Raw genomic sequence first — 15,272 nt, forward strand, 5'->3', positions numbered from 1 at the left:
ACAACTCTGAAACTGCAGTTCTCCTGAACTTTCACTCACCACAGTTTCAAGGGTGTATCGAGAATGGTGCAACGAACAGAAAACATCCTCTCAATGGCACTCCTGTGGAAGAAAATTGCTTGTTGATGAGAGAGGTCGGAGGAGGATGGCTAGAATTGTGCAAGCAAACAGACGGCCACAATGTCATATATCAAGTCAGAATACAATCTTGGTGCGCAGAACAAAATATCTCAACGGACCACCTAGTCACACTTTGTCGCAACTGGGCTGCAACAGCCGACGGCCACATCGTGTACCTTTGTTATCAATGAAGAACAACAGAGCATGCCTCCTGTGGGCACAGCAACACCAGCACTGGACTATCAAAGATTGGAAAACAGTTGCTTGGTCTGACGAGTCGAAGTTCCTGGTGCATCATGTTGATGAAGGCTCAGAATTTGGCGAAAACAACATGAATCCATGGACCCGTCATGTCTGATGACTACTGTGCAAGGTGGTTGGGGAAGTGTTATGGTGTGGGGAATGTTTTCTTGGCACACGTTGGGTCCATTGATACCCATAGATTCACGTCCGAATGTCATTGTACCTAAACAGCGTTGCTGACCAAGTGCATGAGTTCATGTTGACAGTTTATCTTCAGTCATATGGTTACTTCCAGCAGGATAATGCACTGGTGCACAAAGCCCAAATTACTATGGAATGATTCCAGGAACGTGACAATGGCTTTTCTTTGCTGCAGTGGCCCACTCAGTCTCTGGATCTTAATCCTATTGAACACCTTTGGGATGAGTGGAAAAGGGTTGTTCGCTGCAGGCCTACACCTCTGTTGAATCTCGAGGAACTGCGTGGCACACTCATGTCTGCATGGTACTCCATTCCTGCACAACGTTTTCAGCATCTTTTTCAATCCATGGCTGGCCGAATTCAGGCTGTTTTTGAAGACTGAAGGAGGCTCAACATGCTACTAGGTAGGTGTACCTAATAAAGTGGTAGCACAGTGTAGAAAACAACGAGCCGAACAGCGTCCATTGATAACCACTCTGTCTTCTCCAACTCAACTTTTCTTTTATCTGTAACAGTAACTTGCTCTTAATATTACATGGAACCAATTTGTACAGCAGTATTTTATTTTGCAACAGTAGCAAAAATATTCCAGAAGTCCAAGTATGTGATATTTCCATCCAGTTCCTTTGTGACTGCATCGTAGTATCCAATTAAATTAGTCAGACAAGACTTCCCCTTAACAAACCTGTATAAAGTGGGTTATATTATATAACCCATGTTATACAGGGTTATATAATATAACCCATATTATATAATAATATTAAAATGAACACCCTATATTTCATCACCAGTTTTATATTTCACTATAACTATATCATTAAAAGTGTGTGTTAAAAGGCACATTTCACTGGGAAGAATTAACAACTTCATGAAAGCTCTGTTTGCAGACTTTGTGTCTGAATGTGTTAAAGAAAATTAAATGTAAAATTCATTCAGATCACAAACAGATTATCAATTTCAAGAACATATTTATTAGTTGATGCTCTCACCATTGCCTGATGAAATTCAGCATACTACCTCTATAGCCCAGAAGTATATGATGTAAATCTTTGATGAAGCACTCTGAATAGGATATAAATTTTTTTGAAGTGAAATTTTTCTTTTTTATATATAATTTGAAAAATTTTTGATGAAAACTGATCAAAATAACTAGTTAGCACAATCCAGTACACTAGAGATTACAAATATCTTTGGGGGGTTGAAAACTTTCTTGAAAGAATCATTGGATCATAGCCAAGCATTTCAGATAAAGGACCCTTTGATCTCATAGATAAAAGAGGAGTCTATTTGATCAACAGGTAAACTGACATGTCAGTTTCTTTAAAAAAAATAATAATTTTCTTCAATATGACTATATAAATTTTTTAGTGGTTTCGTATAATAAAGCATTTTGGGGTAATTTAATATAATTTTGTATAATTAGTGCAAAGCATCAATTTCTCTATAGGTGTAATGAAAACTAAAACCAAAATTTTGCAAAGATGGCATTATTATGTCTCATATTTTGAATCTCTCAGTGCTATCACTAAGACAGTATCATTTCAGGGATTGTTCCTTCATCATGGCTGGTAGGTATCCTGAGTATAGCTGAAAACCCAGTTGTAACTTCAATAAACAATATGAGAATTTCAAAAGGTGTAAAACATTTAAATTCTAAACCAATTTAGAGTAGATGCTTCAGGTTATAGAAAATATACAGCTATCCACAGTTAGTGCAAAACATCAAATTATATGTAGCTGTAATAAAAGGAAGCAAAGTTGCATAAATTGCACCATTATACAGCAACTCATAATTGTTAATCTCATGAGTTGCCCTAATTCATTCTAGTTCATACATCCCGTAAGTAGCCCTTCCCAAAAAATAAGTGTATTGTTACCTTATTCTCTTATTTATACAAACTTTTATTGGATTTCATTACCAGTTCATTTAGTTTACTATGCATTAACCATGTAATATTATAGTTGTATAGTTTTTCAATAGTTTTAAGCAGTCTCTCTAAATAGGTTCAGAATTTAAATGTCTTGCACATTTTGGCATCTCATATAGATTAATCATGTCACAACTCAGTTGTCGACTCCTGTATTTAGGGCAGCTGCCTGCCCTCCGTTGAAGCAGCGACAATCCCTGATACAGTGCTGTGTGAGGTGGCATTCAACAGAAGTAACAGTAGACCAACTCATTGGGAAAGGATTTGCAATACGAGGTGTTCCTATAATGATGCTTTTAATGCAAACTTTGGTGTGCTTTCATTACAGCTACATACAATTTGATGCTTTGTATTACCCATATGATAGTTGTATATTTTTTTCTACAGCCTGAAATGTTTGTTGTAAATTGGCTTGGAATTTGCTATATTTAATTATGTAATGAAATTGTATAAATCAAAACTTTTTTTTTTTTCTAAAACAAAAACTTTAAATAATTTAATAAACAATGTTTCCAATGCATTATATGAAAGGACTACTTATAAAAATGCACAAGTATGGCAATGACTCCAAACTTCATAAATTAAAAGTTTATATTTTGAGCATATGCCTCTACATATGAGATCTACTAATAAACATAAGGAACACCAAAATTTTCCAGGCACTTAAAGAATTGGCTATTTTCCAATTATGAAGATTATTGCCTTCCTATATGGACATTTCAGTGGTAATTGGCACACCATCAGTGGCTAACTAGAGATAAAGATGAATTGGGCTTTCACATTTATATTATGCTGAAGGAATTCATTCAGACTTCAACCAGGAAACTTCATTGAAAGTTTGAGGGGGGGGTTAATTAAAACCAGACTTAATTATGTGAAGATAAAACAAAAAAATAAGAACATAAAAAAATCTCCCCCACTCAGGTACTCTTTAAGATTATAATTTCACTCTATTCCTACTATTGAGGACCTTGCAGAAACAACAAAACTTTAACACTGTTTTCGGCGGCAGCAGCATGTTCAAGAGACAACCAGAGAGGATAATACTCTTGATCTGGTTATCAGCACTGATTATTCATGGATTAAGAAGTTGCAGATAAAGGAACCACTAGGTGACAGTGATCACAGTGTATTGATGTGGTATTTACTTAAAGATATAATCACCATTACCATCAGGGGTAAAGGGAAGGGTTTATGTTTTCGTAAAGTGAGTACAGTGATCTCAAACAGTTTTTAAATTCTGTACAGTGGGACCAACTGATGTTGCCAACAGCAAATTCTAAATGGGAAGCATTCAAGGAATTAATCATAGAAGCCACTGGGCCCTTCATACCAATTAAGAAATATTGCTCAAGGTTTAGGCTAAATGGATGTCAAATGAACTAATGAAACTTGTGGCAGAGAAGAAATATGCAAGGGATGCATATAAATTATCAGGCGACACAGAAGCCTATAGCAGATATAAACTGGTCCATAATCAAGTCACAAAGGGCATTGGGCAAGCGAAGGCAGATTACGAGAAATCTTTGGTAAAGGATGCTAAGAAAAACAGCTAGGACTTATTTACTTATGTAAACAATAGAAAGAAGGGGCTGAATCAGATTGGTCCACTTGATATCGATGGTTCAACTGTTGATGATCTTGCTCAGACAGCTGACAAACTTAATGAGTATTTTGCATCTACATTCACACATAAGGAATTCTTTAGGGAAGTGAAGGACAGAAGCTTATTAAACTTTAACAGGGAGATTAATGATTTTGTAATAGCTGAGAGCAGCAAAGTGGGGGAGAAATTGTTGAAGTTAAACATAAAAAAGCACCCTGGGTGGATGGGATCTATCCAGTTATATTAAAGGAGGCAGGAAAAGAAGTAAGCAAACCCTTAGCCATAATTATGAGAGTATCCTTAGACTCAGGAGAAGTCCCCATGGACTGGAGATGTGCAAATCTATCTCCAATTCACAAAGGGGGACAAAAGGTGACATGAGTAATTACAGATATGTTAGTTTAACTTCTGTTCACTATATTTCTTTAGTTAAAAAGTACAATTCAATTGACATATGTGGTATCCCACATCTGCACCATATGTAGCGCCACCTGTGGTATCCCACATCTGCACCATATGTACACTGTGAAGAAATACAGAACACTGTAAATGCCAGAAAAAGTGTAGTGTGTTGAATGTGTAGTATTGTGTTGGGTTCTGTTGTGTGTCCTGGCATTTGGCCGCAGGACCCCAGATGGGACCCCACGTTGCCCGCACACACCACTTGGAGGTAGCCATGCTGGCCATTATTCTCTGGCAGGTCTCCCCGTCAGGGTCGCCTGAGCTTCCTGAACGGAGACCAATATAAAAAAATAATAATAAAAAATAAATAAAATAAATAAATAAAAAAATAATAATAAAAAATAAATAAATAAATAAAAATAATAATAATAAAAAAATAAATAAAAAAAATATATAAAAAATAAAAAAACGATGATAATAATAAATAAAAAATAAGGTAGAGTGCAGCAGAACAGGGTGTACGGAAGAAGATGGGGATGAAGGTAAGAGTAAGGTGATGTAGGTGAAGGCATCCCCTAAATTGACAGTGGAGCATATGCCCCACCAGGAGAAAAGGTGGGAGGGGATAACTCCAGAAGGGTAGAAAAGCCACTCAGCAAGAGTGCTGAGTGTGACTTATATTTTGCGGTGGAGTGGTCAAGACCACTGGAGCCTACCCAACCATATGGGAAGTTAGCAGGTAATCCTACTCTGGATGTTCCAGGGTTAGCAAGTCGATGCTGGTAAAACAGTCAAGTACAGATTTTTTATTTCAAGTTTGAGTAAGTCCTTTACAGGTTTCTATCCCTGGCTTGAGTTGGTTGTAGAGTCCTGCGCCTAGAAAAGAGGTTCTGTGCATACTCCGTTAATGATTTGTAATATTGTTCTTCAGAAATTAGCAGGGGCTCCTGTCCTTGAGGTATGTGTTGGAGTCTGGTGTACAGTGTTCCTCGAAGATCGTTATAAATTGGGCAGTTATAAAGAAGATGGTCCCAATCTTCAATTTCTCCACATGTACAGTAGGGGTTATTGATGATTCCCAAGGTAGTCAACTTATGATTTATAGAGCCGTGTCCAGTTATAATATATGTACAGTAGAGGCCAGGAGAGAACCAAGGCGGTGACTTGGGATAAACTAGTTTGACATCCGGGATGAATTTCTTAGTAGCATGGCAGCTAGTTTTTTCTTTTCTTGCTTACAGTCAGTGCGGGTGTCGATGGTATGTCCAAAGATGGTAGCTGGGATTCCCCGTGACAGGCAGTAGTGCAATCCTCGACGGATAACCTCCAAGTCAAGGGGGAGGACACCTGCAAGAACCTGGAGGGCCGGAGAACTTACTGTGCAACAGGCCCTGGTAATGGCAAGCAGTGTACTTCGCTGAATTGTTTCCAGTTTGCATTTATTGCGAACAATTATTGCTCTATGGTACCAAATCCCGGATCCGTATGTAATAACAGGGAGGAATATAGCGTTATACAGGAGTTCGAGTGTTCTCCGGTTCAGACCCCAGTCACACCTGCTTACTCGGACGATTAAGGCTGCATAATTTCTGATTTTTTCTTGAAGGTATGAGAGGTGCGGGAAGAAGGAGAGCTTTGAATCCAGGATGATGCCCAGGTGTGTTAGGCAAGTTACCAGCTTGATCTGAGGAGGCCTTGATATTTGTAGGGTGCCTTTGAGAAGTATGGATTGTGTCTTCTGTGGAGAAATCCGGAGCTTGTGTAGAGTCGCCCAGTCCTGTAAGATCTGTAGTGCTTGATTTCCAGTGGCCTCGAGAGCTGCTCTGGTGTCCACTGCGATGGAAAACGGTAATATCATCTGCGAGTGCTTGGATAGTAACAGGGCCCAGATCCAGACTAAGTAACTCATCAAGGACGATGTTCCAGAGGAACGGGCCGAGGGCCGAACCCTGCGGGCAGCCTCTGTAGATAGATTTGGTGAGCTTCTGGTATGGTGAGGAGATGGTGATCTTCCTGTTGGAAAGGTAACTTTCTATACACCTGTATAAGTTGGCTGGTATGCGTGCCAATCTTAGCCTGCGAAGAATGCTTGGCCACCAGAGCATGTCAAAGGCCCCGGCAAAGTCAATGGTTATGAGGAGAAAGTACTTGTAATTAGTGTTGGCTCTTGGGTTATTTGGTAGAGAGCATCCTCTGTGCAGCGTCCTGGGCGAAATCCATACTGTGAATTGGATTGTAGGCCAGCTTCTGTGTAGTGTGTTAGGAGTCTGGTACGGAGGAGGCGTTCAAGTAGTTTGCTCAGTGTGGACAAGAGGGCAATGGGTCGGTATGAGTTAGGCTGTTCTGGAGGCTTCGATGGAATTTTCAGTATTAACTTTAATTCAGCTATTTTCCAGCTTTCTGGGAAGGATCCCTGGGTTAGGCATTTATTGAACAAGTTAAGCAGAAATTGGGGATTTACCTGGGCGACCTTTTTTAGTAGTTCTGGTTCAATGCGATCTAGTCCTGGGGATTTTTTATCCTTCATTTTGCCAAGGGCTTGCTGCAGTTCTTCAGTGTTAAATTCTTCCTCCACAGAGGCAATGTGGTAATTGTCATTATCTGGACAAATTTGCTGCTGTTGTGTTGTGAGATGATCGGCGTCGCTGATAAAGAGAGTATCCAAGATATTCATCATGGATTGCTCCCATGACGTTGTCATGATTCCTCGTGGTGTTATTGTGGAATGGACTACTTCTCCCCTTGGCAGTTTGCTGGTAGTAACTCGGTACACCACTCCCCAAGGGTCCGAGTTACCAGTGGTGGTAACCAGCCACTCCCATGTAATTCTTTTTCGCTGCCTAATCATGGAAGTGTATTGATTCCTGGTCCTCTTGTAGTCTCCACGAAGGGCTTCCACATCAGTAGCTGGCCAAGAGGTGCGAGCTCTCTGAAAAGCTTTTCTCTTGTTATGAACAGTCCAGCGTAGACGTTCGAGTTCCTGAGACCACCATGGTACAGCACTTGGAAGAGGTTTTTTCTTGGGCATAGATTGATTGCAGGAGAGGGTGATGATGTTAGTTACAAGCTTTTGATGCTGCTTGGGATTCAGGGAGAGGATATCAGAAGGGTGATCCATGATTGTTGACTGGAGAGAAGTGGTGAACAGCTCCCATTTGGCTTTGCTGATGGCATAGCGGTTGATATCGTAGTGTGGAGTAGGAGTTGATTCTATATTTCTTGCGAGGCTGTATGTAATTGCTCTATGGTCGGAGGTGGTCCAGGCTTCATTTACCTGCCACCCCGACACCTTACTTGAGATTGATCTATTAGCAGTTATGTCTATTGTAGACTCCCACATAGTACTGGAGAATGTTGGGAGGTTATTGGGCCTGTTTATTATATTAAATGGTGAGGTGGCTAGAAAGTCTTCCAAAAGCCGCCCATTATGGCAACCAGGTCAGTCAGCTGTGAGGCTGTGCCAAGCAGGAGAACGGCAGTTAACATCTGCCCCCAGGATTATTTTAGCATTAGGTAGAGTAGTGGTAACAGTTCTTAGGTAGTCAATAGCTGGGCCGATGTTTTGACTGGGTCTACAATAGAGTGATATTAAATAGAAGGCACCTAAGGGGCCAATTACATGGGCACACACTGCCCAACCTGTGCAGAGAGAAGAGATTTTTTGGTGACCATTATGTTCGGGTTCCAGATGACTATGGCAGCCCAGGGAGTATCTTCATCTGCTTGAATTATTTTATATGTGAGAGGATAGCCTCTAACTTTCTTGGAGTGGGTGTATGGTTCTTGCAGTAGTAATATATCAATGTTTTCTTCATCTGCCTTTTTCCTTATTTCCGCCGCTACTGCACGTGCTCGCTGAGCATTAAGTTGTATAAATTTAATAACACTGTTATTGAATGACTTAGGCCTCACTACCATAGTCGGTCTTCAGTTGTTGGTTTCGCTTTGCCTTGATGTAAATAGGACATTTGCTGTCCCTGATTGAATGGGATGCATCCAGTTTTACTGCTTTGCAGTTTGCGCACGTCGGAGCAGATGATTTGTTTGGGCAACTGCTATAATTATGCCCTTTTTGGGAACAATGCCCACAGGTAGGATCCGTCTGTGCGCATGTGTGGGTGGTGTGCCCAAAACGACAGCATCTGAAGCATTTAGGAACAGCCACATGTTCCTTGAAGCGGTGGCTGCTCCAACCAATAAAGATCCTGTCTTGAAGTTTTAGCTGGTTCCACACTTGTGGAGAGAGATATCCACTACCCAATTGCAAAGGTTGGGAGACTTTGACGTGGTGCAGTATTTTGGTTTTATGTGCTTCTTGTCTCTTTTTTTCTTGGGTCGAGTCTCGAATGTTCCTGTGTAAAATTTCTTCAGCGATGCTGTCTGGAGTAATTTCCCTGTCCAAGTCAAAAATAAGAATTTATGGGCATTTCTTCTTGGGGTATTCTGCTGTTAGACCGAGGGAACTAATTCTAGGATTAGAAATTATTGCCTGGGCAATAATTTCTTTGTTGCAGTCTCAATTATGACACCAGTGTTTCTAGTTTTCCTGATGGATTTTATTTTAGTTGTTTTTAAATTGTGAGCAAGCTGCTGAACCACAAGAGTTTTAACTGATTCGCTCGAGTCTAGCGATGAGTTGTTTGTAGCTTTCAATAGGACAAGGTGAGGTTCTTTGAGAAGCATTTTCTTTTGATGATGATCCGTTAGTTTGTTGGTGGTAGTTGTATCTGGTGGAATCATCCTCAGCGCTTGGGCGTATGTAAGGGGTGCTGTAGTATTTTCATTCACCCTTTTATCTAGGAAGGCATAAAGTTTTGCTTTGGTTCTCTCGTGTTCCACGTTCAAATTTGATAGCACATGCTCCATTTTCGACCACACACGGATAATTTCTTCTCTAACTGCAGCAGTGATTTGATTATCCTTTTGGAGCATGATATCCTCCAGGTCCAGGCGCAATGACAATACCTGGTCCGTGATGGTTCCATTTGGTAGTTGGGTAGTAGTTTGGTAGTCATTGTTGGTTGTAATTATCTCTTCATTTTGGCCCATTCCTGAGTTTCTGCTTCGCGTGAGGGCTACAGAGCTCTCACCCTCAACGAATTGTTCCTCAAAGTCAGACATAGTTGGTGTGTGAATATAACTTGGTAATTATGGCTTCCGATTTGCGAGAGTTCGGATTAGCGGGGTTTTTCCTACACAGGTGGTAAGTATACTTCGCAAGGGATAAAGTGGTAGTTCAATTATCTCTTCCAATGTTTAGAAGCCAAGATATGCAGCATAATGAGAGTCAGCACATAGTAGAAAAATTAAAAAGGACACTGTTTTTCTGCAATATGACAGACTGGAATATTTTAACGCGTTCAAATGTTACACATGGGTTGGGGGAAATAAGTCAGATGCAAGAAAACTTCAGTTAAAGCAGCTTGCCGGTCTGCGGTAATTAGCAGTCTTTGCTCCCGTTCATTCGCAGCGGTAACTCACTCCCCTCAGTAGTAAGATTGCATTGACCATGACTGACACATCTAGCTGTTTGGATGTCGTAACTGTACCACTAATAAATACACTGATGAGCCAAAACAATATGATGTTGGTCCTCCACATGCAGCCAAAGCAGCTTGTACCCAGCGAAGCATGGATGCTACAAGATTTCTAAATGTGCCTTGTGGTCATCATCAGCCATTTTCAATCCACTGCAGGATGAAGGCCTCTCCAGCAACTTTCCAGTTCCTTCTGTTTTGTGCAATGGCCATCCATTTACTACCCACAACCTCATGAATTTCAGCTGTCCATCTCCGTTGTTGTCTTCCAGGTTTTCTCTTAGCTCCTCTTGGGTACCATTCTGTTATTTTCTTAGTCCATCTGTCATCATGTCTTCAAGCTACGTGTCCTGCCCAAGACCATTTTAGTTCTTTAGTTTTGATAAGAATGTCCTTTACTTGAGTTTGCTGCCTGATCCATGTGTTTCTCTTCTTATCTAACAGGCTGATTCCCAGTATAATTCGTTCCATTCTTCGCTGTGTAGTTCTCAGCTTCTCTTCCATTCTTTTGGTGAGTGCCCAAGTTTCACTTGTATAAGTCAAGGTGGGGAGTATATGTTGGTGCATTATTTTATGTTTCAGACAAATTGGGATATTGATCCTCAGTATGTGATTATATTTCCTGAATGCTATCCATCCAAAATTTATTCTTCTCTTGACTTCCAGCCATTTATCATTATTACAGCTGATGACTTGCCCCAAATAAGTATGACTCCACCTTTTCAATTAGTGCTCCTTCAATCATTATATCCCTTTATATGGCATACTTATTCATCATTACTTTTGTTTTAGCCATATTTGTCTTTAGTCCAATATCCTTACTAACTCTGCATAACTGATTAAGATTTTCCTCTAATTCTTTGGGATCGTGGCTTATTACCACAATGTCATCTGCAAATCGTAAATGGTTTAGGTACTCTCCATTCACATTGACTCTTTTCTCCTTTCTGTCTTGTGGTATCTGGTACCAACACATAACCAGCAGATCCTTTAACTCCTGTATGGTCTGTGGTTGAGACGCTGCAGATTAGAGTTGCTGTTCCAACACAAACCACATATTCTCAATGGGATTGATGTCTGCGGAATTTGGAGGCTAGGGCAATACCTGGAAGTCTTCCTCATGTTCCGTGAACCAGTCTCAAACAATCCGGGCGGTGTGAAATGAGGCATTATCCTGCTGAAAGACGACACCACCTGACGGGAAGACTGTTGGCACAAAAGGGTACCTGGTCAGCAATGATGTTTAGGTAGGTGGTAGACGTCAGAGTGCCCAGCACATGGATGACTGGACCCAGTGTATCCCAGCAGAACATCGCCCAAACGTGACACCGCCGCCACCAGCTTGTTTTCATCCCACGGTGCATCCAGGCACCATCACTTCCCCAGGTAAACGACACACATGTACCTGGCCATCCACATGGTGCACCAGGAAACGTGATTCATCAGACCAGGCGACCTTCTTCCAATCACTCAAGGTCCAGTTTCAATGTTCACTTGCCCACTAAGTGCTGTTGTCGGTGAACTGTGGTTAGCATGGGCACTCGGAGCAGCCTGTGACTACGCAGTGCTATTTTCAGCAGGGTTTGATGTACTGTGTGTTGTGACATTACTCCTGTCACGAGCATTCCAATTACTAGTAAGTTGTGCGACACAGTTGCCCTTTTGTTGCCACGTACCATCCGGGAGAGCCTTCACTCACCTCGAGCATCGATGAGCCGTGGTTGTCCAACACCTCGCCAGCAATTTGTGGGTTTCCCCTTCTCGGACCATTTTCAGTAGGTACTAACCAGGGCTGATCATGAGCATTCCACCAGCTGTGCCGTTTCAGATATGCTCTGACCCAGTCTTCTGGCCATTACATTTGGCCTTTGTCAAATTCGCTTAAGTATCCGCTGCCTTTTCCATCTGAAGAACAAGAGCAACACTGATTAACGGAGCTCAGTATCGGGTGTTTTTTATACTGTGTGCCGACCTGCGCACGTGCCGTATTTCACCTGCAGTTGCTTCGATTTGTATAACGACTTGCTGGTCGTAATGTTTTGGCTCATCAGTGTAACAGTAAAGTTTCTGCTTAGACTGGTGTGTAATCAGACATTTAACCCTTGTGTCATTTTTAGGAATAAATCCACTTCACTGAAAGTTGAACATAAAAAATAACTTTGCAGGACTTAAATTGGAATGTATGCATAGTCCTAGTAGAATAAGAAGCTTTACAGTCAACTTCCTGCAGGTTTTATTTTAATACAAATAATTTAAAGGCACATTTTTGATTTATTTAATTTTTATTATTGTCGTAGAAATTGTTTTCAGTTTTAGTATAAATCCATAATTCTTATAATTTCTAGTGAATGCTTTGGTGTGTTGGGATGTGAATGGTGCCAATTAGATTCTGATGGTTTAATACCACTGAAGAAAAAATTTTGCACTGATCAAAGAAAGTGTTTTGGAGGTGTTTTAGGTTCAAGGACGCCTTATGCCGATGAAATTATAGGTAAGCAGTATATTCAGTTTTGAATGCAAGTGATAATTTAATATATTTATTCTAACATGGTACTTTTATTGTATCATTAGCATTTTACCTCTGGTAAAGAGAAAAAAAAAAAAAACCTGTATTCAACAAGTGATGTGTATAAGCATTGCAACCTGTCTTCCAGAGATCCCAGTGAATTTTTTCATGGTGTAAATGCAGGATGTAACTTGTAAGGCATGTCTCTAGTGCTTGGAAAGACCTCTCCTAGGATTAGTTAATTCAGATTACAATAAATGCCTTCTGCCCCTGTTTCAGATACAATTTATACTGTAATGAAGTTTTAGCAATAAACTGAAGCAGTATACTTCAGTTTATTATCAAAAACTTTACAGCATGATAAAATAATCCAAACTCTTACCACAAACACATTATTTTACTTACATTTTATACTTGTACTTAGTTGTATGTGCGCACACAGTAAAAATATACCATAAGTAAAACACAACAGTTATTGCATATATGGTGAATGGGGCATATAATATAAACAGTGGAAACAACATAAATCAGATGATTTTATGTTGTTTCCACTGCTTACATTCCCCATTATCTGGTCATTTTTGCATGTCTTGCCAGGGTGTTGTGCCCTTACAGTATTGGATGTGAGCAGCTATCTGGAAGGAGATTACAGTTGATGTTGTCGAAAGTGAAATAGACTGTTCCACTATTGCGTTGTGCAAATGTGGTTTATCATATTACTTGCCCGGATTGTGGGGTTTGTTATATATGTGTGTCAGAACATAGATTATGTGATCATGTCTCTGAACATGAGGAGGTTGATTTTGCGGAATCGGCCATTTCAGAGCGTTATTGGTGTGAGCAACATTTCGATTACAATCTGTGACCCAATGTTGAAATATTAGACCGTGCCCGTGATTCTCTCCATCTTTCATGGTTGGAGATCCTCCATATAGCTGTGGCAGGTTAACAACCATGCCAATGTATACCGCACCATTCCCATGGAGTCTGATGGTTGAGTACTTTTTGTTTCCCTTACCTTCACTGTGCACAATCCATGCTTCTTCTTAATGCATGCAAAAGCTTATACTATATAGTATAAGGCTATACCCCTATACTATACCTGCATAATATAAGTACTTGTTATTGTGTATCTTGTGTACGTTGATAAAGAGGCTCATAGCCTTAAAAGGTTCTTCGTGCTTGTTTTATCACTTTTATTCACTTTATATTAACAGTTTTTCTTTTATTATATATTGGCTGTATATAAGTTTGGTTTTAATTTGTACACAGTGTGTTTATTTTATATTTTTGTCTATCAGCATCCGTGTATTAATTTATTTTTAATAAACTGCTTATTTTGGTTTCATCAGCAGAAGCAATATCTATTTCATTATGACTATTCCTGGCATTCAAAGCCTCTTCTCTAATATAAATCAGATGTTTTTTAAGTGAGATGCATTCCCGTGATCCAGTTTTTTGACTAGACATAATTTAAGTGGATGACAGCTTGTTTAAAAATTAATAATAAATAATATTAAAATTTTAAAAATCAGCATTAAAGCAGTATGAAATAAAAATACACATGTAGTATACCTAATACATAAACATTATTTCCATATTGTATAACTCATATCAAATTATTCACATTTTAAGAAGCTAAAAATAGAAGTCTGAACAGAATTTTTCTGCTGCTTCTCCTGATACAACTCATTATAGCAGTGCAAAAGTTCACTTAATTCCCAAAAAAACTAGCTGCTCTGTTCCACATCTGAGTCATCTTCAATGAGATTGGTGATCTTTGGGGTTGGGGGGGAACAGTGCTCGGTCATCCTTAATTTCATGAACTGTTTTACTTGCAGTGCTGGCTGCATTTCTTCTCTCCCTTCTGCTCCCTTGCCCTTTGTTTGGCAGTGTGCAGTTGAAGCAATCCCACCACATAGCTCTCATACATTGTCCACTGGAGGCTTTGAATTTCATTGTCACTGTATAGTCTGTCAGTTTCAACAAAGATTATATTTGTTGGCATGAAAATGGCTTGTATGTTGTTTTCCAATATTCAGTGTCATTAAGAGGATGGTCAGGCTCATTGTCAAAAACAAGAGATTTTTTTTTCACAATACTTCCTGGCACATAGAGATTAAAATTTTAAAATTAAAAACATTATATCAAAGCAATGTAATTCAGAACAATGTAAATTGCCAACTTGTATTTGAGATAAAGCAGTGAAAAATAAGAGATAAGACAGTGGGAAGCACTAATAAATAAACTAGCATTTATACTGCTTTCCGGATTAATCTCCAAAATATATTTTCAGCAAAAGGTGATGATACATGGAAATTGTCAGGTTAGTGTTGTAACTATAATTTGACATTCCTTGACATTTGCCCGCACTAGTTCTTAATATCAAACTGTTGAAATGTTTTTATGGCAGTTTTTAGCCGATTTTTCTGTGTTACGCCATCTCCAAATACACTGCATTTGGAGATAGCACCACTGATTCATTATAAGCTAGAATCTTTAACCAAAAGAATCTAAAATACTGCACCATTCCAGATAAAGCATCAATTGATATGAAAACAAGTGGTATCTGGCACCACTTTTTTTTTTTTTTTTTTTTTTGTGTGTGTGTGAAAAACTCCATGTTGTGCTGCTTGTCTCATTTATGCTGTGTTCATTTCTCTAGTTGATATTAGTTTGTGAAGTCGCATAGTGTACTATAAATAGTAATTATGAACTTATAAAGAAAA

The 15,272-nt window shown here is 39.5% G+C and overlaps 1 protein-coding gene across 3 annotated transcripts in view; it reads left to right on the forward strand.

Moving 5' to 3' along the window:
* Nucleotides 1-15,272, forward strand: part of LOC150086917 (VWFA and cache domain-containing protein 1) — a 464,860-nt gene that overhangs the window by 412,999 nt on the left and 36,589 nt on the right. For all 3 annotated transcript variants that reach the window (XM_090372820.1, XM_090372822.1, XM_090372821.1), the window contains one exon: nt 12,383-12,528. In XM_090372820.1, coding sequence (XP_090228946.1) covers nt 12,383-12,528 — 146 coding nt within the window. The remainder of the gene's footprint in view (nt 1-12,382; nt 12,529-15,272) is intronic.

Source organism: Mastigoproctus giganteus, chromosome 4 (genome assembly GCF_048544385.1).
Source record: "Mastigoproctus giganteus isolate SK-2022 chromosome 4, ASM4854438v1, whole genome shotgun sequence".
NCBI lineage: Eukaryota > Metazoa > Arthropoda > Arachnida > Uropygi > Thelyphonidae > Mastigoproctus > Mastigoproctus giganteus.